This window comes from Manacus candei, unplaced genomic scaffold, assembly GCF_025592945.1.
Source record: "Manacus candei isolate 608988 ecotype Guabito, Panama unplaced genomic scaffold, ASM2559294v1 h1tg000015l, whole genome shotgun sequence".
NCBI lineage: Eukaryota > Metazoa > Chordata > Aves > Passeriformes > Pipridae > Manacus > Manacus candei.
Window position 1 is genome coordinate 25,274,729 of NW_026138063.1, and position 26,770 is coordinate 25,301,498.

The window sequence follows — 26,770 nt, forward strand, 5'->3', positions numbered from 1 at the left end:
TAAAGGACTTGTTCATGAAACTCTAATACGAGAAATCTTAAAAGCTTTGAGAAAGCCAAAGCAGATTGCAATAGTACATATTAAAGGGCATCAGAAAGGGTTAAAAGCTACTGTTAGGGGCAACAATTTAGCAGATGAGGAAGCAAAGAAAGCAGCTTTATTAGTAATGGCAAGTTCAGAACCAGAAGATAGAAATGTCCTGAAAAGTTTTAGTGATCAAGAGAAAAAGAAACTGCAGCAATCTGGAGCGAAAGAAGAAAATAATAAATGGTTATTAGCAGATGGTCGAGAAGTACTTCCAAAAGGGCTTGCTCAGAGAATAATGAAGAAATTACATGAGACAACCCACTGGGGAATACAGGCATTAGTGGATCAGTTTGAAAACAAGTTTGCCTGTGTGGGAGTTTATGGAATAGCAAAGAAAATTTTAGAAGGGTGTTTAACCTGTCAGAGGGTAAACAAAAGGCAATTGAGAGAACGAGTACAAGGGGGACGAGAAATAGCTAAGAGACCTTTTGAGAAAGTACAGACAGATTTTACTGAATTACCTAAAGTAGGCAGGTATCGCCACCTACTGGTGTTAGTGGACCATCTCACCCACTTTGTAGAAGCCTTTCCGGTAGCCCGATGTACAGCCAAAACAGTGATTAAGATTTTATTAGAAGAAATTATTCCAAGGTATGGTGCTGTGGCAATAGTAGATTCGGACAGGGGACCACACTTTACTTCTAAAATAATTAAAGAAACAACAGAACTTTTTGGAACCAAATGGGAGTACCATACTCCTTGGCATCCACAGAGCTCTGGTAAAGTAGAAAGAATGAATGGAGAAATAAAGAAGCAATTGACTAAATTAATGATAGAAACTAAAATGAATTGGGTAAAGTGTTTGCCATTGGCCTTATTATATATACGGACCCAACCACGTACCGACACAGGAATCTCACCATTTGAAATGCTGTATGGGATGCCATATGATTTTGGAATCCCGATTGAAAATCCCAAGGTGGAAGATACCCTCTTGAGGGAATATATAATTGAGTTAATGAAAAGGAGACAGGAATTGAGGAAAAAAGGATTAGTAACTCAGAGACCCCCGTTGGATATGGCAATACACAGAATTCAACCTGGAGACAGGGTATTAATTAAAACATGGAAAGAGTCTTCATTAACGCCTCGTTGGGAAGGACCCTTTGTTGTTCTTCTTACCACAGATACAGCCATTCGTACCGCTGAAAGAGGATGGACTCACGCATCTCGGGTTAAGGGGCCAGTCAACACTCCTGAATGGACTGTAACTCCTCAGCCTGGGAATCTCCGAATGACGTTCAGAAAAACTGGACTGGTAAATGAATAACCCTGAACGAGACTGGGACCCAGCCCAGCCTATACTCCTGGTCTGAAGTACCTCGAGACCTAACCTTAATAAGGGTTCGGTATAGACATTGATAAGTGGGCTAATCCTCTACCAGGCTGGGGAAAGTGGATATACCAAATTGCTGAAAAAGGTAAAACTTTTCCTCATTGTTGTGATCTTGAGACTGAAATTACTTTGCCAGAAAGACCTGCACAGAAGATACCCTGTATAAAACACCCAGTTTCAAGACCCCGGAGCTGGGTCAGTTGTAAATGTACATTATATGGTATAGAGTGATATTGTACAGCAGTAGGCAGGACACCCATCGTACGAATTGCCGAGAGTTCTTTGTTGCTTCTGATGAGAAACTGAATGTTTAGAAATTGATAAGTTATTCTGTAGATAGGAGTAGTTGGTACCAGAGAACTGGGAAGTCCATGATAAAATATTTTCTAATTTTGGTACAAAACTCTAGAACAGTGTGCCGTTAAAATTGCCTAGAAAACAGAGTTCACAACCAACCAACTTTTAGAAAACATATGGATCTAGAGAAATAAAGGAAAAGGTCACAAGAACCTATCAAGAGCCCATATTCTCCTGAAGAATATTGACTGCTGCCGAGAAGATATAGAACCCCGTTGCTCCCAGCAAAGGAGTAGACGGAGGAGGCAGAGCAATAATACAGTGGAGAACAGATATGGGAAATTATATATGGATTGTAGTATTTTTGTGGCAGCTTTCCCCAAGCAGGGAAAGCCCACATCGGCCGTACAAGTGGACTCTGAACAGATGGAGTGATCTAAAAACAGTTAGGACTAATCTTACTGTAGGATCTCCCAGTTTCTCTGCTACACTGTGTCAAATAGCTCCTGTACCACATTGTTCAAATTTGAAACCTTATTATCTCTGTCCTGCATCTAATCCAGGGAAAGGATATTGTAACTACCCTGATCAATATTATTGTGCACACTGGGACTGTGCCACTATTGCTTCCGCCTGGACCCCTAATTCTCAAGATAAATATCTAACGACAATATGGGGACCACCTGGCTGTAAACCTTCACAATTTGTTTTGTCTAGAGGATCAAAGAGGTATAGCGATTGTAAGTATATTACCATCCAGGTACTGCAACCAGAAGACCCAGGATGGTTGATAGGAAGAACTTGGGGAATCAGATACTGGGAAGCTGGCACAGACAGGGGAGGGCTAATATTCATAAAAAAACAAGAAATCACCCACCGCCCTCTGGCAGTAGGACCCAATAAAGTAATAAAGAGAAAAGAGGATAATTTGAATCAGAAAGAGAGTAGAAAAAGACACACCTCCACAGTTTCAACTGCCCCGACTGTAAGTTTTAATGACTCTAGTAGAATCTCAACCTACACTAAGGTACATGAGAAAACAGAACCGTTGTTAAAATTGATGCAAGCGGCCTATAACACACTTAACCACACCGACTCTAACTTAACTAACTCCTGTTGGTTGTGTTATGACATCAAACCTCCATTCTATGAGGGGATAGCTCTGAACACCTCAGTTACGATATCCAATCAGGGCAACCCTACGCAATGTAATTGGGGGGAAAAACAAATAGGAATCACTCTCCAGCAGGTGAGAGGACAAGGAGTGTGCATAGGAAATGTACCTCCAACGAAAAGAAACTTATGCAGCTATACCCTCAAGAAACTTGATAAAACCAAGAAATGGGTTATACCTAGCAAAGAAGGATGGTGGATATGCTCCAAGACGGGGGTCACTCCCTGCTTGTCTTTACGAATATTTAATGAAAATAAAGACTTTTGTGTTCAAATAACAATAATACCCCGAATTCTTTATCATTCGAAGGAATTGGTTCTTGACCAATGGGATGATAATAAACACAGGATACAAAAGAGGGAACCATTTACTGCCATAACTATCGCCATGCTCCTTGGGCTGGGAGCGGCGGGAACGGCAACAGGAATTGCATCCCTCATTGAACAAAATAAAGGGATTACATCTCTAAGAGCAGCAGTTGATGAAGACTTAGTGAGAATCGAAAAATCAATATCATACTTAGAGAAGTCTCTTACTTCACTTTCTGAAGTAGTCCTACAGAATAGGAGAGGATTAGACTTATTATTCTTACAACAAGGGGGGCTATGTGTTGCATTAGGAGAAGAATGTTGCTTTTATGCAGATCATTCAGGGGTAGTTCGTGAATCTATGACTAAATTACGTGAAGGAATTCTTCAAAGGAAAAGAGAAAGAGAGACTCAACAAAACTGGTTTGAATCATGGTTTCACAAATCACCCTGGTTAACTACTTTAATTTCTACCCTAATAGGCCCCCTAATAATGTTGTTAATTACTTTGACATTTGGTCCTTGTATTTTGAATAAATTTGTAACTTTTGTTAAAGGTAGGATTGAAACAGTACAACTTATGGTAATGAGACAGCCATATTCCGAATCGAGCGAAGAAACATCTAAAGCTGAACCATTTCCTACCTTGAGTGCAGCCCGAGAAGCTGTAATAAGGTTTGATAAGCAAATTAATGATAAATAGAAGAGGGGGAAATTGTAATAGCCAATAAAGACCAAAGGAGAGATAATTTGCTTATCAAATTATATTTGCAACATTGTAATTACGAGTTGCGATAAACAAAGTCCCAAGTTTCTATAAGTTCCAAATAATAATTTCATTTGGTGTTTGTCTTGACTACCTCATGCATATTGATTGTATCATATACCTGTATATTCTGTGAATTTTTGGCAAAATGTTTAATGAGAAGTTTTCTCATAACTGAAGCTGAGAGTTATCTCTACAACTAGTCATAGTTCATGTATTCTTAGATGAACAGGCGCCTAAAGATTTAAAGTTCCATTATATTTACAGCTAAGGTTAAAAGAGCTATCTCTGCAGCCAGTCCTAATTCATGTACTCTTGGACGAGTAGGCGCCTAAAGACTTAAAGTTGTACTATATTTCATCCTTAGGATAGTGAGAAGGTTTAGGCCTTTTGACCTTGAGAGGGTCTGTTTTGTTTCATTGTGGGGGTGTAGTTAAGTTTTAGAATCTATTTAGTCTGTTTTTAATGTAGTCACCCATTTGCTTCACGAATCACAATTATTTATATATATCACACAAACCATAATGTTATGTTACCATAATTAGTGATATTTTGTTATGTTATGTAAGAAGAAAAAGAACTGAAAAAGAGAACAGAACTCTCTTCCAGTGGCAAGACAGCACATGCGCAGAAAAAGCTGACTACATCAAAAGGATGAAGTGAACAGAGCCGAGCTTGTCTCCTAGCAACAAGATACGCATGCGTAAAGCCTCTTGGCAACAAGAACAGAGCCTGCGCAGATAAACCTGATGAACAAAGGAGGGGATTTTAAAGGAGATAAGCAGCTCCAAACCTATAAAAGGCAGACTGAAAATTATTGAAGTGTGCCTTAGATGAGCAAGGAAAGCTCACTAAGACACCCAGCGCTGTTTTGCTTATTTGATTTTTATATAAATCTATAATAAAACTTTTTACTACGATATTTGAGCCTAGTGCCGATTTTACTTATAACAGCCTGTTTTCTCAATGAGTAAAGGTACAGCACACATTCTTTCCTTGCTGTTTGTTCAGATGGTGCTTTTTAAAGGTACCATGTAAAAAGGCCGTTTAAAAAAAGCACATTCATTGTGTTCTATATTAGGTGATGACGTGGCCAGTCTGGGACTGGGTAATTGCAGCTCTGAGGATGCAAGCACATCAGGAAATGAAATTGCTGTGAGGAGTTGAAGTTTCCTGGCTGTGTATTCAGGGAAACTGAATTTAACCTTTGGGAGACAAAAAGAAGAAAATCCCTTTAAAAAAACTTGTAAAATAATTCAGTGCATGTCCTTGCAGACATATCACAAGCATTCGGAATTGTACCAGTGTGAGGTCTGAGAGGGTGTCTTGCCCAGCCTCTTGCTGCCTCAAATGTGTTTTGGTGGATGTTTATCCAGGTATTTTTTAAGTTCAGCAGAGGCAAAAGGCCCTGTGGCTGCTAGATTGGTTGTTCTCACTGCCTCTAACATGCACTATCTGCAAAGTCAGCTGCATTTTCTTCACCCAGAAACTTACTGGCATATGCTAACATTTGAGTGTTTGATTTTTGTAACCTCAGTGCTCTGATAATGTGAGTCTGTGTTTGCCCATTGGGGGGAACGTTTACACTTGTACTTGAAACTGGAAGGTGTTTCAGCAAAAAGTTTTGCTAGTAATTATTTTCTAGTAGTACTGTGGAAACAAAATATCCATGTTCTCAGCAAGTTGCCCCTTGGTTCTTATTTCCAGTAGTTTTACATGTAGTTTATTCTTCATTCTGTGTTGTGTTCTAGCAGTTTACATTCTTTTGCAATTGAATCGTAGATTATCAGTGAACTAATTTTTAGATGTTAGGAATGAACAGGTAAAAACTTATGGCCAAGGTTGTTTGTTGAGATCACAGAATGGCATTAAACATCAGTATTATAAGACTTCATTATGATAGACTTTATTATGAAAATGGGGTGATTTCTCAGCTGAACTTTCATTTTTAGAATTTCAGTCTTCCTCCACACACCTTTTTTGGCTAGCACTCAGGCTCCAGCTGAAATGAGGATTACTCTGAAAAAAGTGAAAAGTCCAGGCTCTGGATTTTTATCCAGGAAATCTTTGGCTTCTGCCTAGTCAGGTGATTTGCTAGAGCTGAGATCTTGAGGGTTTTGTCTTGAACATTAATGCAATACCAGTGGTGCTGGGACATGCAGAACTTGCCATCTAGGACACTTGTTTTCTGGGTATATTTTGTATTTAAAGTGTGGCAGATAGTGCTGCACTGCCCTGTGCAGGGGGTGTGGTACTTTGCCCTGTAATATTGTGTCACCTCAAGGAAGGGTCAACAATTGCTCCAGTTCTTAGAGTGACCAAACAAGTATCTTGTCTGATTCTTGTGATGAAGCTGAGGTTGTGCCAGACTGAAAACTGAAGTGTTTTAATTTTTCAGACCGTAGCACTGAGAAGGAGAAACTCTGCAAATTTTTCTCAATGACTCTATAGCCAACTGATGTAACAATGGTACTAATATTGGGACGCAGACTGAATAGAGAGGAGAGCGGGATACGAGACTCCCCTGCAACCAAGCGGAAAGTTTTTGAAATGGACCCAAAGTCATTGTCAGGCCCTGAGTTTTTCGACTTCTCCTCGGGATCATCCCACGCGGAAAGCATCCTGCAGATCTTCAATGAGTTCCGGGACAGCCGGCTGTTCACAGACGTGATCATCTGCGTGGAGGGCCGGGAGTTCCCCTGCCACCGCGCTGTGCTCTCGGCCTGCAGCAGCTACTTCAGAGCCATGTTCTGCAACGACCACCGGGAGAGCCGGGAGATGCTGGTGGAGATCAACGGCATCTTTGCCGAGGCCATGGATTGCTTTCTGCAGTACGTGTACACGGGCAAGGTGAAGATCACCACAGAGAACGTGCAGTATCTCTTTGAAACATCAAGTCTCTTTCAGATCAGTGTCTTGCGTGACGCCTGCGCCAAGTTCCTGGAAGAGCAACTGGATCCTTGCAACTGCCTGGGAATCCAGCGCTTCGCAGATACGCACTCGCTCAAGACACTGTTCACCAAGTGCAGGAATTTTGCGCTGCAGACATTTGAGGATGTGTCCCAGCATGAAGAGTTCTTGGAGCTGGGGAAGGATGAGCTCATTGATTACATCTGCAGCGACGAGCTGGTGATCAGCAAGGAGGAGATGGTGTTCGAGGCCGTGATGCGCTGGGTGTACCGCGCCGTGGAGCTGCGCCGGCCGGTGCTCCACGAACTGCTGACACACGTCAGGCTCCCGCTCCTGCACCCCAACTACTTCGTTCAGACTGTGGAGGTGGACCAGCTGATCCAGAATTCCCCAGAGTGCTATCAGCTCCTGCATGAAGCCAGACGATACCATATCCTTGGAAACGAGATGATGTCTCCCAGAACTAGACCACGCAGGTGAGGAATTTTTTTTTTTCTTTTTTTCTGTAGGAGAAGGACATAGTTTGTTGCACAGATGTTTGATATACATATGCCCAGAGAAAAATCTCTTGCAGATTATTTTACTTTGCATTCTGGAGCTGCTACACTTACTCTTCAGTACTTCCCCACAAACCGTGAAGCTCACAGGTGTCTTGAAAATGTGAGTTGAGTCTTTCTGCACAGATCACTTTATTGCTATGAAATAAACGACCCTTCAGGTAAGTAAAGTTATATTACCTTGCAAGTAAAACACTTTCTTAAGTTTAATGTTTGCTAGGGGAGACCTTAAAGTATTTCATACAATAGCAGTGTCTTGAAGAGAACTTCATGTGCTGTGGCAAGTACACCATTGCATTTCCCAACCTTTCTTTTTGTAACAAAGTCATGTAAGTGTCCAGCACACCACAAAGGATGTGGATGGGGATATTATGTATTCAGAGCATTTCCTTGCTGCATCACAAATACTTTACAGATGGAGTAGTACATGTATTCGTAATAGACAGCAGAACAGGTTCTTAACTGTAAAGAAACCAAATATTGTAATTTTTAAAGAATTATGAAACAGTTCCTGAAGTATTTTGTGTTTATTCTGTGACATTTTAATAATTCAGAATTGCTACCACTTAATAATGTGTTACACAAATAGGTGACTGAGGTTGCAAAAAGAAATGAGGAAGACTCCATTAGTGGCATTTATGAGCAATGGTGGTTATGATTCTTTTTTTCCTGAAAAATATTCTCCCAGCCTCATGTCAACGATAGTTGACACGATAGTTTATTGTTAACTCCACCCAATTTAAACTGTATTTATAAAATCACATGTTGCATTAAGGTGATGCAATGACCTGGTCGAGACAGATTGTGTTAGGAGTTACTCCTCTTTGCTTGCTCTTACTCATATGTGGTTGCTGTACAGTGACTGTTCAGGGAACCTTTATTTTTCTGGCAGCAGTTAAAGGCTTCCTTAAGAGGGAAAAAGAATACTTGGCAATGTTTGCCCCATTAGAGGCTTTCCAGTCTTCAGTCCTGCCATGAGAGAAGAAACTCCTGAACTCCTTGCAGTGAAGCTGCCAGATTTTCTAAGCTGCACAGTGCTGTGGTGGAGGGTCTTTGGAAGTGTTTGGGTCATGGCAGTTTGGAAACTGGTGCAATTGTTGTTTCTGAGTCCAAGCCTGAGGGAGGGACCATGGGAATTCTGACAGTGTGCAGTGTATTTGGTGTGATGTTTATTCTGTGTCTATTACTCAGTTAGCTAAAGAAGGCAAATACACTCAGACCCGGCAGTTTTGCCAGTGCGTGGTGTGTATCTGCTTGAGAATTTGAACAGCCTCAGTGTAGTGCTCCAGTTTGCACATGAAGTACCCTGCCTAATACAGGTGATTTCTGAAGCCAGGGGGTTTTGTTGGTTTTACTGCTGAGCTTGTTAAACTGCACTGGGAATTCAAGTAGGCAGGAACAAGAGAAGTAATTTACAAAGAGGAAAACTGGCTGGCCTCCCAGCAGGAATTTTTTCCCCTTTTCTATATTACATTCGTGGAATAGTTCTTTGTCATTTGTTTCTGTTGCCTGTTTGTTTCTGTTGCCTATAGCAAAAAGAGATCATATTTTAAAACAGTTGCCAGGTCCCCCTTCTCCTGTGTTTTCACCACACCTTTTCTGGGCATTTCGGCAGGGGGTTGGGAGGAGAGGACAGGTCGCTGGAGAGCTGTTTTCCTTCTTTCTTGCCTTCTTCCAATTTCTTTTCTATATAAACTGTTTCCAAAAGGAGACAGGCTGCAGGACAAGAAATTCCCACACCAGTGTTTTTGTTGAAACTTTGGGAAATAAATAGTGATTGCTTGGATGCACTTATGGGTGAAGTGAGTTCGACTTGTTTTTTTAAACAAGTTGATTTTTTTTTTTTCTTTCTGAAGCCAGTGAAGAGTTACCTGAAGGGAATTGAAGTTAAAGTACGGCATAACCGTTGCTCTTTGCCACTAAGGCATCATTGACAAGTGAGGTCTTTCTGAAAGAGCTTTTCAGTTATGGACTAGTGACATCTTGAGGCTGTCTCTCCTGCTCCTTTGGAGTCTCTCCTGTCCCCTCTGGTTGTGTTGCACAGCAAATCTCCAAGCTGAGACCAGGCAGTGAGCAGTAACACATTTCCATACAAAAGACAACATAGGCTCTTCCTACTGTGTGATTTGAGTTGTCTTCAGATTTTCATCTACCTCTGAGTTTTTCCATCAAAGCTTCTTTTAGCCTACCTAGTTACCATCCTGTGAGTGTTCTCTTTAACTGAAAGTTGTTGTGTTTATACATTTTAACACATCCTTTCTGGTTGCCTTTAGAAAGCTTTAATGTAGTCCCTCATTTTCCCCCAAGGAGACGTGGGTTTCTATTTCACTTCACATATTGTCTGCTATTTCATTTACTACCCAAAAGTGATTTAACATTGGGGAAGAAAAAAGTAGTGATTTACCAGACTTTCTGTAATTTGTTTTCCAAACTTCCCATGATTTGGAATGTAATCTCTTTGAACTACGAGAGTTCTGTCCAGCTCTTGCTGGCGGGTTGGTGTTCTCGCCTTGTGTAACTTGGGACCCCCAGGGAACCTGCTCTTGGGAACGCATGGAATTACGTGGCACTGCTGGTCATATTCCATCCTCCCCTTTTCTATTTTATGCACCTCTTCCTGGTGGGACAGTGCCTTCTGGAATCTCTAGTGCCTGTTTTAACACCTCTGTTATTTTACTCACACTGTTTCTTCTGAGGGCTACAGGGAGGGCTTCCTGTGCTACTGGTTGAGGTCACAGGTTTTTCTAACCTCCACTCAAATATATCCTTAGTTCTTTTCTGGAATTAGCCTTTGCCTGTATGTTGTTTTTGTGTAATTCCACCACAGTTTTACTTTTTTTTGTTAAAGTAACGTGCTCTTTGTCATTTGCAAAAGAAATTTTAGGAACTAACCATAAAACGTATACAGTGCATGACTCCTCCAAGAAAATGTAATGGAGGAAATATTTCTTAACTGAAGAAAAAATATGGTCATACAGGTTCTAAAATGTTGGGAAATTTTTTTGTTTTCTGTAGATTTGAAATACTGTGCTAAATGAATATTTTCTTTACAGAGAAAGATTTCATCATAACAATTCATAAAGAGCTCTCTCTGGGCAAAGATTTTTGGTTCATTTATTTTTAAAATACACTAAGCTTTTCAGTATGTGAGTGGAGGCCTTGATTCTAATCTAGAAAGTAATCCTCAGGCAAACCTCTTTGTACCCATAATTAGCTGGTGTATCTGGACTTGCTTCTGTGGCAAACTACGAGTTGAGTGTCTTGCTTTTACGGAAGTTCTTTTCCTCAATAATGCTTTGCTGGCACAGGAACTTCCCCTCTCTTATCCTTTGAGAGATTCTTTTCAGAGTTGTTCCTCAAAAAAGCAAAAACCGGTAACAGTAAATACATAGAAACCAGGAACGAGCCTGACTTCAAAGCTGAGCAGCTGCCGAGAGTTTCTTCTGCCTGGTTCAGGTGCGTAAGTGCCACTCCTCAGACACATCTCATTTGTATCATCTTGTAGGATGTTACCATTTAGCACTGCCTTTTCCTATTGACAATATTCTGAGTAGAAAGATGTATGGTATATTTAAATTACAGCCTGTGGTGACAAGGAGATAAAAGGGCTAACTAGTTTTGTTTCTGGTGTTTCAAAACAGGGAAAACTTCATCGGGATTTATAGGTGAATATGTGCATAAGTTTATAGTAGGATCTTTAGGGGGATATCATGCAATTTTTACCTCAAAGGCGGTTCTGAGTCTGTTGTTTTTGAGAGAAGACTGCAGTACTCAGCAATGGTATTACTGTCTGTTCTGTGAGATGTCTGTTCACATTGTGATCATCGTACAAAGCTTGACACGACAAAAAGGCTTATCAAAAATAAAATGAATCTTGCATTCAGTTTTACTTAATTGACAGCAGTCCTTGAAATAAATATGTCAGTGCAAAATGCTTTAATCTAAAAATGCCCTGAAAAGAAAGGAGTTTGACAAATGCTGACAAGAAATTAGAAATTTGAGAGGAGGAATAAAAGGTGCTCACGGTTTGATTTGCACATCAAAGATGGTTGAGTCTCTACATTCAAATGTGAATTAATAAATAAGAGGTTTTGTTATTGCTGTGAATGTAGAATATGTATAATACAAAAACATTTGGTTAGTAGAAGGAAAATGAATGTGTGGAATAGAATTTAAAGGCCTACTTGTGTACATTGCAGACTGTCTAATGCTTAATTTTTTTTCACACTGAGTTTTAATTTTTGGTTTAGGCTTGAATTTTTATTTCAGCATTCCTTAATGTTTCCTCCTGTCACTACTCTTGTTTTTTGCTTTACTTTGCACTGGCTCTAAGGCCACTTTCTTTTCTCTTATTTTGGTGACTATATTCCTTCAGCTTTTAAACTTTTTGGATATTTAAGCAATGTAAAGTAATATTGATTTTGTAAAACTCGGGGGGGTCCTGCTTGAACTTGGTTTCTGATCTCTCTATGTACACAAAGTAAAAATACTATTAAAGTAAGGGCTTTCTGTGTTATTTAATTATTCAGTTTTTACATATAACGTTGTGCAGTGGAACTCCACCACTTACTCTGGGCACCTGTCAGTGACACCTGCTGTGTAGCGACACAGCTGGAAACAGTGAAACCTCTGTTTGCTAAATGACTCTTCTTTTTTTCTTTGTTGTAGAAGTTAACACTAAATAGTAAATTTTCTGATTTTCACGCAGTTTTGAAGACGATGTTGTTTGGTCTCCATGTACTAATAAATATCTCCTACATCTTAGTTTTCTGTGTTCTCTTTTTTAGATCAACTGGTTATTCTGAGGTGATAGTTGTTGTTGGAGGCTGTGAACGAGTTGGAGGGTTTAATTTGCCGTACACGGAGTGCTATGATCCCGTAACAGGAGAGTGGAAATCACTGGCTAAACTTCCAGAGTTTACCAAGTCTGAGTATGCCGTGTGTGCTCTACGGAATGATATTCTTGTTTCAGGTGAACAATCCTAAAAAGTTTAAGATTTCTTTTTTTTCTTGGTTGATTGTTTTTCATTACTAGATGATCTTTAAGGTCCCTTCCAACCCAAGCCGTTCTATGATTGTATGATTGATTGGGGATTGTTTTCTTGTTTGTTGTTTGGGATTTTTTTAAGTAGTTTGGCAGATCTTTGTACTGTGAACTTCCAGAAGCTCGGCTGAAAGTCATTTTCTGATGTAAATGGTGAAAACCAGCCCCAGCACAATCTTACTGTAAACAAAAGTGTTTTCTGGAGTTTTTGTTTGGCATGAATCTGCAGTTTTTTACAGCTGATTCCAGGACATCAATTGTATTTAAAGAGACCAGCTCATGCAGTACACTGCTTTAAAATACAGCAGCAGACTGTTTGCAGCAACAGCTGGGAAAAATACAAGCAAAAAATCTCAAGCAGGCTTTTGCCAGCAGTCCTTTAGCAAGGGAAAATTCCAGGGTGCAGCTGATGGTTTAGCCACCACGATCTGTGAGTTAGTTCAGCCGAAGAAGTTGTTTCCTCGGGTGTGTAGTACCTGTGTCATTTGAACAGAGTGTAAAACAAAGGAGATGTGCACAGACAGGACAGAGGAACAGCGGGTGTTAGGGATGTGCCATAGGGCACTTCAGGGGATAAGGCTTCGGGTGTCTCATCCAGGCAGTGACACTACAGGAAATCTGAATTCAGAGCATGGGCAAAAGCCATTCACGTGCATTCAAGAAATAATCTAATGTGATCTCAGCATGTCAGTCAGGAAGGCAAACATAAGGAATATAACTCACTGTGTGCTTTTGTGTTTGAAGTCCACTGGAAATTACTTTTTCAGTCTAACTTATAGATACTGATAGATCCTTATATCACCCAAAAAGTGATACAAAGTTTTCATTGCTCCCTGTAGAGGGGCATGTTAATAGCATTTCCCATACAATAATTATTCAAATCGGCATATTTCTGTTTTTAAAGGTGGAAGAATCAATAGCCGGGATGTCTGGATTTATAACTCTCAACTTAACATTTGGATCAGAGTTGCTTCCTTAAATAAAGGCAGATGGAGACATAAAATGGCTGTTCTTCTTGGTAAAGTAAGAGAAGTATATTTTAATTGTTTTTATAGTTGGGATGTTTTCATGTAGATAAGAAAGCAGTAGAGAAAACACTTAAGTATTACTTTGTATTTCATATCAAATACTTTAAAAATACTTTAATATTTCAAACAATTAGGCTTTTTATCAGTCAGACACTACCCCTGGACGTGAAAATCATCTTACTGCCCAGTCATTTATTTTTTTTTTCATCATTGAAGTGTCTTATTCCCAAGAAGCAAATTTTTGGGAAGCAAAGAAGCATCTGAATTACCCTGTGCTTCACAAGTGCTGTCAAAGGTCTAACAGTTTTGCAGTTATTAACAGAAATTGGTGCTGCTCTGAATGTCGTATCTTTTATTTAATGTTTTATGTTGAAATTAACTGAACACATGCAGTGTGGAAACAGGAGGATTTGCTGTATTTTGAAGGTGTATATGCCTGAACATAAAATGGGTAATTGGGATCAACTGCCTGTGGGGATTCTGTTAGTGAAACTTAGGAAGGATGTGCATGTGGTATCCCTTGGGCTTCGTGGAGATGAAACTTGCAGCTGAGCAAACAGAAGCAAGTAGACATAAATAATGAGTTCTGCTTCTTAAATGTGAGAGAAGGGGCAGGAAAGAGTTTACAAACTGAGATGAGGAAATATTTCTGTAAGTAAGTAGGGAAAAGCAAAACACTGAAAAGCAAAGGTAAACTCAGATGGACTTTTGCTGCTGCTGTTGCTGAATGTCATCTAAAAAAAGAGAAATGCAGAGAAATGCCTTTTCTAACAAATGCCATTCAAACAGGAAGTTTCTATCGTAGTATTAATAATACTATGCTTTGGCATGTGTTTGCAGTGTCATTCCACATGTGACTGAATGGAACTCTCCAGGAAGTCTTTACCCTTTGTTTTTAGGCTGCATTCTTCTTCTCCTGTGTATATATTAAAAATCTGAGAAAAGTATCCCTTTGCATACCTAGCAAATTAGCTTTAAATTAATTTAATTTCATATTTAAATGTAACCCTTACTCTACCCAAGAAATAATGGCAGTTTTCACCCCTGTGCACAGGTGTACGTGGTTGGGGGATATGACGGGCAGAACCGGCTCAGCAGTGTGGAGTGTTACGACTCGTTCTCCAACCGCTGGACAGAGGTGGCTCCCCTGAAAGAGGCCGTGAGCTCCCCGGCTGTGACCAGCTGTGTGGGCAAACTCTTTGTCATCGGGGGTGGGCCTGATGACAACACCTGTTCTGACAAGGTCAGTGAGTTGTGTTGTGTTGCATCTTCTGCCCACAGGCAACAGCATTGCTGGGTTAAAACCAGATCCTGCAGAGGTCCGCTTTAACTGTTTTTGCTGAAGGGAGTATGGTGTTATTATAATACAAAAAATACAGAATAGAAAATGTTAATTCAGGGAGATGCTGTTCCCGTGGTGTTTCTCATGGATACTGTCACTGGCTTCACAAGTTCTGTGAATTCTTAAACCTGAGTGTTCAGAAAATAATGTCAAATACAAGTGCGTGTTTAGACATTGATATATGGACCTATATTTATATTGACTTCGTTTTCTGGGTGAGGTGTTGCCCACCAGGCACTGCTTCTTTGTCTCTCCTTGTATAACCTGTGTGGGCATGCCAGGCTGTTACTTCAGTTAGGCTGTTAATGTGAAAGGCTTGTATTTGTTTTCAGGTTCAGTCTTACGATCCTGACACCAATTCTTGGTTGCTCCGTGCAACGATCCCCATCGCCAAGAGATGTATCACGGCCGTGTCCTTAAACAACCTGATCTACGTTGCTGGTGGGCTCACCAAAGCCATCTACTGCTATGATCCCATTGAGGACTACTGGATGCATGTACAGAACACGTTCAGCAGACAGGTAATTAACAATAGAAGACCTGCACACAGCTGAAACGTAGTTTTTGAAATTATCATCTTGGCATGAAATGAGTATGCACTTGTTTAACTCTGATACAGTTGCATTTCTGATTCCTTTCTTGCTTTACCTCTTCTTCTGTGTAATTCAAAACCTCACAGAAGAATTTTCTATACCAGTAGCTTTTCAGCTGGTCATCACTATTAGCTAGTCCAAACTTTGGGAGCTGTTACTGTTGGAGAACAGGGTAACAGTATAATGGATGAATTTTTAGTTGTATAGAAATTAACTCTGTCAGGTTCTGCTGCATGTTTTGATTTAGATTGAAGACAGTAATTTCCTTGTAATTGATTAAAGCCTTTCAGCGTAACTACAAATATTGAAGGCTGTTTTTACAGTGTGAAAAAGCCCCTTTGTATAGCACAGAAAATTTCTGACTTGAGTAGTGAGGGTTCTGTCACTGCCATATATGGGACACAGAATTTAACCTTGGTAGCAAAGTATACACGTATCAGTTACATTTCCTGATGTTATTACTGTGATATTACCTTAACAGAACTTCATTCTTTTTCCTGGCCTTCCCTCTGTTCCTCTGTTTTGATCTGAGTTCTCTATTTAATTGAATATTTTTTCCATGCCTGCTTTTAAGGAAGAAATAAAATCCTATCGGTGTTTCAAGTAAGACATAGCACAGTCTTTTCTTATGCACTCCTTTTAGTCATGCCTTTTATTCCTCTCCCCATTTACATCCCTCTTCATTATCTGTTACTCCTCTAAGATGCTTCTCCTTGTTCCCGTTTTTTGCATTAATAGTACCTACTGTGGTCCCTCTTCTGAAAACCTTTGTTCTCTCCTCCTTTCCCTATCTCAGATCTTTAAATGGTAAGTACAGTGTTCAGCTGAATTCCATTGTATCCCTTGTATGAGCTATGTAGTGAAGGCTTAGACCTGAAATAGTCTTTTTTGTAGAATTGTGTTGTTGCTTTCTCTAATTATTGTCCTTTCTGCATTGGCCCTTTCAGGAGGAAATAGTATAGGCCTGTTTACAAACAGGAATCAGTGCTGCCCTCCTGCACTGGAGCAGATATGCATGAATCAAGGTCTTGCTTTTTAGATAATCATGTATTCCTTTGTGTTTCTTTGAAACAGGAGAATTGTGGCATGTCTGTGTGTAATGGAAAAATCTATATCCTTGGTGGAAGACGGGAAAATGGTGAAGCCACAGACACTATTCTTTGTTATGACCCTGCAACGGGCATTATCACAGGAGTAGCAGCCATGCCCAGGCCAGTATCGTATCATGGCTGTGTGACCATTCATAGATATAATGAAAAAGGCTTTAAACTGTAATTTTTTTTTCCTGAAAAAAGAAGAAAACTGCATGAATGAATCCAGTGGTCTGCTGCAAGACAGGCTTTTTAAAGATTCCTGAAGTGGGAATTCCCTGCCTAAGTGTCGTATGAAAATTATATCCTGTGCCTTTAGAAAAAGGGTTCATTTAACTGACAAAACAAGTCTCCAAACCTACCCAGTAACCAGAGTTCATTTCTATCTGCTGTGGACTCTGATACAAGAGCAGTAACAGTATGTTGTACTAGTGGTCAGCAAATTTGCCCTATGTGTGATTAGTAATTAAAATCTTGGAAGCTTTTTGGGGAAAGTGCCTTCACAAGCTTTTGTGCCTCTGTCCTAAGAAGCAATATCTGCAAGGTGTTTCCAGTTCTGCTAATGGGAAAAATAGATTCTTTGATCCCAAAGAATCATCTAAGATAATTATTTATAATTTAAAAAGTTTAAATAATTGTAGTTTGTAGGCAGCATTCCTACAGGCAGATTACTTGGCTTAACCGAGCAGATTTAATGTCAGATCATGCATAGTTTGGAATTAAAACCCCAAAAAGCATCAACAAAACAAGCTACATAGGACAAATAGGAGAGTCTTTGAGGGATGCTTTTTTCTGAAGGAGAAACTGGTTGTTTTGTGAGCCACCACAACACACTGCATGACGATTGGGTACCTTAACCCTGTGGACCTTATTCATAGTGTTGATAGATGTCCATCAGAAGAACAAGGCTACATGACATGGAAACCCAGGGGGGTGTAGGCCATGTGTCTGTGAAGCAAATTTTGAGTCCCAGTTTTTACCTTTGTGAGGAGTATGGCTGAAGGCTGAAGGTTACTGGGTTCTCTCTTTGCTCACTGCAAAGTATCTCTATTAAAGAAATAAAAGATGATGGACTCTGGATTCTTCCACTTCCCTGAATCACATTATAAATTACCTGAGGATAGAGTTAGGGACTTGGGTTGTGCCCTACAGCTTATAAATTGTTTTTTTGGATATCTCATCTGCAGAGATGGCAGAGTATCCACCAAGTATTTCTTGGCCTTTCTTCAGACAATCACTCAGTACAGTTAAACTATCATATAAACTGTTTCACCACAGATAAAGAAGCTCTGGGAAGGTCCCTACTGTCACCAGAAAAATATCTGTGGACCTGTCCATGTAGCCATATGAGGTGACTCCCATATGACATATTTTGGATAATTTTGAAGCCAAGGAAGTGCCTGTATTTTGACACCACCATTTTTTAGGTTTTTTTTCAGTAAAGGTATTTTTTTTTAAGTCTTCTCTAGATTTCTGTTCTAGGTCTCTTTATTTCCAGTACGCAGTTGTACAGTTGAGGCACAGAGTTCATAAAAACTTAATAGCACTTAAGAGTTGGAAAATGAATAGGATTGTCTGTACCAATTTCCTGTTAATCACCAAAAACCTCAGGAACTGCCTTTTAAAGGAATTCTGAGGACAGCAGCCAGTAAGGAAGTTGGTCAGTGCCAGGGCAGAAGAAAAACCATAAAATCTCTGCAGAGCCGGCCCTGGCCTCAGGATTCTGGTCTCTGTGATTGCTCGGAGGGTGAAAATAAGCACCATATCTGGAACGTTGTTTGTTCCACTGGACTTTCCTCATGTGTTTTCCCAGAGTATTTCTTCATGAGATGGAAATTCTGACCCTCAGTGAAGCTGTGCCAAACTGGGAGTCACCGTTTTCGGTAACATGGTCATGACTTTTAAAGAGCACTGGGAGCTGCACTTTGGGATGCATTGACTTGTAACCTCAGGAAAGGACACAAATTTCAGTTTCTGGCTGGATACCAAACACTGCTTTGTATATGCTGAATAAGAATACTGATAGAATACAAATCTCTGCATATCAGTGATTGATCAGGAAGTCAGTTCCTGAGCAGGTACATCCACATTGCCCTAAAAAGAAAGTCCCTTGGTAATGCAAGACAAATGAGTCAGATAAATTAATCCTTTTCTAAATTCCTTCTGTTTCTGCTCACCAAGTTACACTTTGAAAAAGCAATTTCAGTACCTGTGAATAAGGTCTGTTGATTGCAATGGTAATTGCCCAGTAACTGATACTATATACTAACAGTGTATATAGCTTATGCCATCATTTTAAATGAAAATGTCAAAAATTCTAGGAGCACTTAATTAGAGATGCAATTTGAAAAATACTCTCCTTTGATTTCTTCCTGTTTGTATTCAGACTTGTAATGTTGATTGTCATGCTAAACTGTTTTTTAACAGTCCTTATTCTGTAGGTGTAGAACAGTGTCATTTAATCTGTGTTTATAATACTGCACTACTCTGTAAATAACAAGATACTGCTTTCTATGGTTTTGAAGATGCATTTTATAGTTTAGTTGTCTTTTCTAACAATTTATGTACTGTTACTGTTACCTATTATTTTGAAAATGACAGTGTTTAATGAACAGTAAATGCAGAAATGTAGATGCAGAAGAAAACTTCTGCTTACAATTCCTGACAACCTGTATTCGGTGCTGAGCAGTTACAGATGTGGAGCATTGCTTAATGGCAGTTACTTATGCAATGATTTCCTTACAACAGGCAGTGAGATTTTCTTCTTGCTTGTTAACTCAGTAAATAATTTTCACTTATGGCCCGCTCTGTTACAACAATTATTCTTAGATGTGCTAGAAAAGGAACGATTCAACTTTGGTTTAATGAAAATGAACCATTTTTCTAGAAGGGTGCATTATTTTGGAAGTTGCATTCCTGAGCCACCTGTTCTCCAATGCATTTCACTTAGGTATAAATGAATTCCAAGATTTAAAGTGTCACTATTATGCATATTTAGCTGCTTGTAGTTTATGGGCTTGAGCAGGAAGCTGGGAAGGTGGAAGGGGTTTGTCTCAGCTAGGAAAGAAAATTATGAAAGCCATGTACTCTAATCAAAATAATCACCATCATAAATGGTGATAGGTTTGGTAGCTCTAGAGCACCTGCACAAAGATGTAACTTCAGTCCAACCACACATGGGAAGAGGGCCCAAGTATCTCCAAGTAACACCTAAAAAATAATTTTTAAGCATTGTCTTCACTAAACAGGAATGAGTAAATATTTTTCTTCTCCATTTTGATGTCCAGTTCTGTTCTTAGTAATGTGATGTTAATTGAAAAGAAAGTTGATGCTTCCTCTCAGCCAGGGTTCTGGAAGGTTCTGGATCACCAATTTCAGTACTGCAGTACAGAGCAGCCTCCAGCCTTCTGCTTTGAGCTGAAGCATTTCCCCCTTTTACAGCCATCAAGCATGGAACAGTTCCCGGGAATCACGTTAGTTGTACTTGTAGGCTCCCTCCTTGATAATGCTTAAGTAGGCATAATTTGTGGAATCTCTTCCATCAGATGAGTCATTTTATACTGTGTGCCTGCGTTTTGGGAATTGGGCACTGTGATTTCCACTCCAGCACCCAGGGGTCCAGATTGTGCACTTTTTATTTTAATTGGCACCAATGCAGTTCTCATCCAAGATTGCTTTGTGGTACTCTCTGAAGCAGAGATGTTAATGCAGATCATGTTGATATGGACCCTTATCATAATTTACTGAAGCTTTTTAAATGATATTTTTAATACAGCATATTTTTGAGAGAGGCTAATGATGTAGGAAGAGGAAATGCTCACTTTGACAGAGGTTTAGAGGAAGCTTGAGAGTAAGGACACTGCTGTCTGTTCCAGCTTCTTCCTCAGAATAGTTGAGTTCACCACATTATCTTAGGGAAATACTCAGTTTATCTTGGTTTTTCTTTACTTGAGCTGTAAGGACAGAAGGAGAAGCAGGAGACCTGCTCGCTGCCTGTGACTTCAGGTTCCCCTCCTGCCCGAGGCCGATGGGGCAGAGCCGTGAGCTTTGTCCAGCTCCAAAGAGACGAGACAAGAGGAACTCCCTGGAGCAGAGAGGTGGCAGGAGGGGTTTGTACATGTGGCTGGGCTTGCTGAAACCAAGGTGTTCTGGATGCTCACAAGTTTGCAATTCCAGATGCAGAAACTCAGGTGGTAAAAATATTTTGTATCTCCATTCAGTGAACTCAGCTGGAGCAATAGATGTGCAGATACGGTTATGCTCTGCCAGTGGCAGAGCTCAGAAAAGCCAAAGGATCATCTTTCTGAATTGCCCAACTAGGCAAGTAGGTGTGGGGTTTATTCCTTCCACAGGAGATGGCAAAAACCAATCCAAGAGCTTTAAGAAACTCAGAAGACGTGATCACTGTGAGGCACAATGAATATTTTCATCTGGATGTAGTCGCATGCACACAAGAAAGTACAAATGAAAAGGTTTGTTGTGCCTGGCTAAAAAAATCTGAGCAACGTATACTCAGAAAAGGAGTCTAAATGGTAAGATGAGATTTCTAAGCAGAAATTTGCTGTCTGGTTGGGAGCCAAGCAGTGATTTTTTAGGGGTTTTTTTAATATGTTTGGCACACAAGTTTCCTCAGTATGGAATTATTTCAGATAGCATTAATAAAAAATGGATGTGGCTGTCAGTTCATCATGACCATGTCAGTGCTACTGAGCATTGCCACACAACAGGCTCCTACCACCCCCAGACAGGAAGTGACTCGTGTTCTCTGCACGCTGCCTTTGCTCTCCTCCCTAACTAACGTTACACAAGTTCATCAAAGTATACAGCCTTGGTAACGTTACTGTCCAAGAACTGTAAACTATTACAGGAGCATTGCTTTTTTCTACTGTAGGGATCCAGTCTACGCTCACATTTGTGTGTGAACATCTGCGTGTGAATAATTCTCTGATCGTTTTCTGATAGTGCTGTTATAAGTGAGGCACATAAAGCCCTGTGTACAGCTTGTTAATAATGTAATTATAGCTTACTTTGTATGCTTAGCTTCGAAGAAAAGAATGTATGTTAATTTTGAAAAGACCTGTGCCTTAAATTCACCTATATTTTTATCTATTGTGAAAAAGAGCTTGGATTACTTCTCCCTATTTGTACCTTTATTAGGATTGGTCTTACTGTCTGGACTGTTGATGTCCCTCTAAGAGAAATAAATGTTGCCATTCATTTTAATTACAATAGTTAAACTTCTTGTTTAGAATATGCCTAGAGTGCTTCCATTTATACAGTGCTATGGCAGATATAATCTAGGGAAATCAGTATTTGGTTTTTTCTATTTTTTGTTTCCAGCACACCTCAGTGACAAAGGACTGAGGTTACTCTTTGACTTCCTGACCTTAATATGTACAGTTTCTTGTTTTAGTCAGTAGCCTCTATGATATTTCTGAACTCTCTGAAGTCATCAACCTCTTGTTCAAGATACAAAATATGAAGCAATAATGTGGTGCAGCATGGCAATAAGCAAATCAAGAGACTTGAATGTAATGTACTATTACTAATTTCATCTGTGTAAATGCTGGACCTATGAGTCATTCTCCTTTGGTGCACCTGTAGCAATTTGGAGTCAGATTAATAGGAGCTACTTGGCCATGGAAGGAGAGTTTACCTCCTGAACTGTTACTCATATGATACTGTATCTTCGCCTGAAATCATGTTTTGATTTTCCTTTTTTGCTGAGGAAAACAGCAGTTTGTGTTATTCCTTGCCAGTTCCTTTATTTACTGAAACATAAAAGCCGTAGTTCCACGAAGAGCTGATCTTGTCCTGGAGAACAGCCTGGTGCAGCACAAGTGATTGAACAGGAAAGCTCAGACCACTTACTGTGTGCCAGAGTCAATGTAACGTGTCTTGCATATAACATTGAGGTCTTCAGATTGTGCTGACAGTAGAAAAGTGATTTTATGTAGCACAATTGCAATAACACCTGTTATATTTAAATATATTTCTTGCATAATTCTTTGAAAGTTTTTTAAAGTTCAGTGTACCTAATAAACATTTGCCTTTTGAATAGTGCACTGTGGTTTATTTAGTTTATGAGAAGTTCCAGGGTGGGGCTTGGTGGAGCAAGGAGGAACCTCCCTCCTGTTTTTTCTGGGTCATTTAACTTGTTGGATTCTGCCCCTTGTGCAGTATCTATCCATTGATCTTTCTTCTGCCTCCCAGTCTACATGTTTTCCCTTCTCATCTTTCTGTCCTCAACACAGAACTTATTACCAATGGGAATTAAGGCAAGCTGGAGGCTGTGTAGAGAAGTAAACTTGAAAGAAAACTGAAAAAACATGGGTGGCATGTGAAATCTGGTTTGTCCTGGGTACTGTGATGAGAAAAGAATGTGAGTGGACTTGGAAGGCAAAACCAGCATGGGAAATCAGGAAGAGGTCACATAACACTAGGAAGGTGACTGGCAATAACACAGGTTGGAAAGAATCATAGAAAGTTTATTTTCCTAAAGTTAGCTACTTGGCCATCTCAAGGTCCTGCTCCCAGATGGCAGAGTAAGCGGGTCAGACTGTGATGGAAAGGTACTATTACACTTGAACTGAGAGGAATCATTTGATTTAATACCACATTTTTTGCAAATACTAGTGGAATACTAGTTGTACTCCTGGCTTCCTCTTCCATGTAATGTGTATTTTAGATCTGTCTCAGAACTTGCTCTTTGTGCAATCTTAATCTTGCTTACTTCCTTAAAACATTGAAATGTTCTGAAAAGAGGCCTAGTAGTGGTCCTATAATAAGAAAAAAAAAGGATTTTAAGGGCTAAGCCTTGAACATTCAAGTACTTGCAAATTAGTGGCCTCATAAATAAGTTTGCAAATCTGTGAGCAGGACACTAATTTATGCTGGTTCACAGCTCACTGCACGAACCATGAGACTACCAGACAAAAGCATCAATGCCATTAGCTGCACCTGACAGGTACTGCAGCCTGGCGAAAACCAAACTGTGGCATTAACTGCACTAATTTGGACAATTTTAGCTCTGATTTGAGAGAATATGAAGTATGGTGAGCAGTAAGTGTGGTACAAGGTTTTTGTGAAGCCTATTTAAGGGCAGGTGAGGGCTGCCATCCTGGCTGTGAGGTGGCATTTGCTGTGGGCTGCTGCTATCCTGCACCTCATCAGCCCAGGCGTCCTTTCTTGGTTTTAGTGGTTTGTTTGTTTTGGTTTTTTTTCATTTGCTAATCATATAATCACAGAATCATTTTGGTTGGAAAAGACCTCTGAGATCGTCAAGTCCAACCTGACTGAACACCACCATGTCAACCAGACCAGAGCACTAAGCGTCACATCCAGTCTTTCACCATCTCTCCGGGCAGCCCGTTCCAATATCGAATCACCCTTTATGTGAAGAATTTCTTCTTGATGTCCAACCTAAACCCTCTCCGGTGCAGCTTGAGACTACGTCCCCTTGTCCTGTCTAATGTTGCCTGGGAGCAGAGTCCGACCCCCACCAGGCTGCAGCTTCCTGTCAGGGAGTTGTAGAGAGTGATAAGGTCACCCTTGAGCCTCCTTTTCTCCAGGCTAAACACCCTCAGCTCCCCGGCCGCTCCTCACAGGACTTGTGCTCCAGACCCTTCACCATCTCCGTCGCCTTTGTCTGGACCCGCTCCAGCACCTCAGTGCCGTTCTCATCATCCTTTCGTGGAGTATCTTCTGTGTTAAAATGTCTTCCCCAAAATCTATTACGCGTTAAGACACGGTTCTTCCAGGCAGCAAGTCCGGATCAGGGCACTGCACCCGTTTCTCCACACAGGAACGCGGCCGCGTCGCCCATCTCGGTCCCCGAGGTGCCGCGGGCGAGCCTTGCCCTGCCCACAGCCCACTTCTCGCCCGCGGCGGGACCGGCACGGCCGGGCCCCCACAGCGCCACGGGCCCGGCTGGACCCTTTCCCTGAGGTAGCTCCGCGCCCCCCGCGCCGCCCTCTGCCCCCGCGGTGCTGCGAGAGGCAGCCCCTGCCCGCGGCGGCAGGTGCGGCCCCTCACGGCCCCTCACGGCCCCTCACGGCCCCTCACGGCCCCTCACGGCCCCTCACGGCCCCTCACGGCCCCTCACGGCCCCTCACGGCCCGGCACCGCCCCCCGCGCGCTGCCCGCCTGCGCGGACCCGCCCCGGCGGCGAGGGCGGTGCTCGGCCCTGCGCTCATGGCGGCGGCGGCGGCGGCGGGACGGCCCCGCGGGGGCCGGCGCTGAGCGCCCGGGGCGGCGCGGGGGCGGCGGGCGGGGGCGGCCGGTGCGGGCGGCGGGGCCGGGCAGTGGCGGAGCGCGGGTGAGCGGCGGGGCGGGAGCGGCGCGGGGCGGGAGCGCGGCCGCGGCGGCGGCTTTGTGTGCGCGGCGGGGGAGGGGAGCGGCGCCGCCGCACGTGGGACTGGCCGCGGGCAGCGCTCCGCCCTCCGCGCCCCGCGGCGGCACCGCCACCGCCGTCACCCCGGACACCTCTGATACTCACACCGTGCCCCGCGGCGGCCTCGGCCCGGCTTCGCGGGTGCGGGTCCTGCCCCGCGCCCCTCCCACCCCGGCGGGACGCACTGCCCCCTCACGGGAAGGGTCGTGGCCCGCGTTAGGCGGTTCTCGGCGGGGCACGGCCGGTGTGTGACCCCGCGGCGGGGAGCGGGGCAGCCCTGCTGGTGCTGGGGCACCCTGGGCTCTCCCCGTGTGCTTGGGGTGCCCGAGTTCCCCCTTCCAGCGGCGGGGGTGCCTGTGCGGAGTGAGCCCTGGCTCTCCCGGAGTCTCGGGATCCCGAGCAGGGTCTCTTTGCCCCTCATGGGCAGCGGGGCACGGGGGCCCTGTACCGCTGCAGCCCCGCTGAGGATGCGGGCACCCGGCCTGTCGGGAACCGCAGGGCCCGGGAGGCGTTTGAAGCTTCTGGGCTGTACAGAACGTTCCAGCTCCCCTGTGCAGCTGTGGGATGATCTCCAGCCCCTGGGGAAGGAGTTGCCCCCCCTCCTGCGGGTGCACCACAGGCCTCCCTGCACGAGGTGAGAGGTTGAAGTTTGCCCAGAAGGTCACTATGGGTAACGCTAATGCTTTTATTTTTCCTGTCAGTGGAGTAGAGAACATGTCTGGGATCAAGAGAGTGATCGCAGAGAAGGACCCTGACTATGAGGAGATCACCATCACACATCCCAACAAGCGGCACAAAGCAGCGGAACAGTCAGGTAGGAGCTGTGGAGTTGGAAACGCTGTGGATGTGCATGCTGTCCACAAACCTTCAGAAAAGGGCTGGGGCAGGAGCTAAGGGGCCAAAGGGCAGACATTGAGCAAGGCAAGTAGTGATACCTCTGTGTAGTCAAATGAAGATGTACCGTATGTGTAGTCATCCCTACCTGCTATCTGAACCATAAATAAAGTGTGAGGATGCAGCCTTTGGTGTGTGATAGCAGCTGGAGCACGAGCACTCCAAGGTCCCAGCCATGTACTTTGGTTCCTGCTGCTTGCTGAAGTATTTGACAGTGCACCTTCCCATGCTGAGTTGTGCTGCAGCCTGTATATCTGTTTTGCAGTTGAAGTCTGCTCTTGGAAGGATTGGCAGTTTGTTTATGTTTTGGGGGATGTGCAGGTTGCAGTACAGGCTGGGGAGGGGAAAAAAAATCCATGACCCTGCAGTACACAGACTGGCTCTTGGAAGATGACAAATGTTTGCAAGAGCAGGCAGATAAAATGGAAAGAAGCAGTGTAGAAGGGATAAGTTAGGGAGAAGGAAGGGGCCTTGAAAATGCAAGAGAGGAGGAAGAGGAACCTGACTAAAGGAGATGGGGACAAAGAAGTGTAGTGGAGAGAGTAGCTGGATGAGTAGGTTTGCATTTGGCACGATTAGATATGCTTTGGAAACCAGCCTGTTGGCAGAGTGCCTGGGACAGGTTGCAGTCCTCTCTGGGCAAATGAGAGTGGAGCTTCTTGCCCCGGGGACAGGGAGTAGGCCAGTGATTTTTGGCATAGCACAGCTAGTGAGAGGATCATGATGGGAAGAGCTGACGAACAGGGAGGTGAGAAAACCGAGGCTGGCTGTGGGATCTGAAGATGATCCAGGAATAGAGCAGGGTGCCGGAGCTGCCAGTTGGAGAGGGACAGATGATGGCTTCGTGGGTGATGTTTTGGAGGATGGTGTACAGCTGGTCAGGTCTGAGGAGTCTGAACTCTGAAGTGAATGTGTTGCTGGTCAGGTCCTGTCTGCCACGTGGGGCAAGGG

General features: G+C 42.4%; 2 protein-coding genes across 10 annotated transcripts in view; both read left to right on the forward strand.

The window, feature by feature from the left end:
• The window catches only part of KLHL24 (kelch like family member 24), a 33,869-nt gene extending 11,273 nt beyond the window's left edge, over nt 1-22,596 (forward strand). For all 7 annotated transcript variants that reach the window (XM_051781548.1, XM_051781554.1, XM_051781550.1 and 4 more), the window contains 6 exons: nt 6,367-7,354; nt 12,223-12,407; nt 13,384-13,502; nt 14,562-14,750; nt 15,182-15,370; nt 16,517-22,596. In XM_051781548.1, coding sequence (XP_051637508.1) covers nt 6,435-7,354; nt 12,223-12,407; nt 13,384-13,502; nt 14,562-14,750; nt 15,182-15,370; nt 16,517-16,717 — 1,803 coding nt within the window. In that variant the 5' untranslated portion in view covers nt 6,367-6,434 and the 3' untranslated portion in view covers nt 16,718-22,596. The remainder of the gene's footprint in view (nt 1-6,366; nt 7,355-12,222; nt 12,408-13,383; nt 13,503-14,561; nt 14,751-15,181; nt 15,371-16,516) is intronic.
• A 2,197-nt stretch (nt 22,597-24,793) lies between these two features.
• YEATS2 (YEATS domain containing 2) overlaps nt 24,794-26,770 on the forward strand; it is a 48,490-nt gene continuing 46,513 nt past the window's right edge. For all 3 annotated transcript variants that reach the window (XR_007903562.1, XM_051781539.1, XM_051781540.1), the window contains exons 1-2: nt 24,794-24,850; nt 25,627-25,739. Coding sequence is in view for 2 of the 3 variants with exons in the window: in XM_051781539.1 (XP_051637499.1) it covers nt 25,640-25,739 (100 nt within the window). In the remaining variant the exon portion in view is untranslated. The remainder of the gene's footprint in view (nt 24,851-25,626; nt 25,740-26,770) is intronic.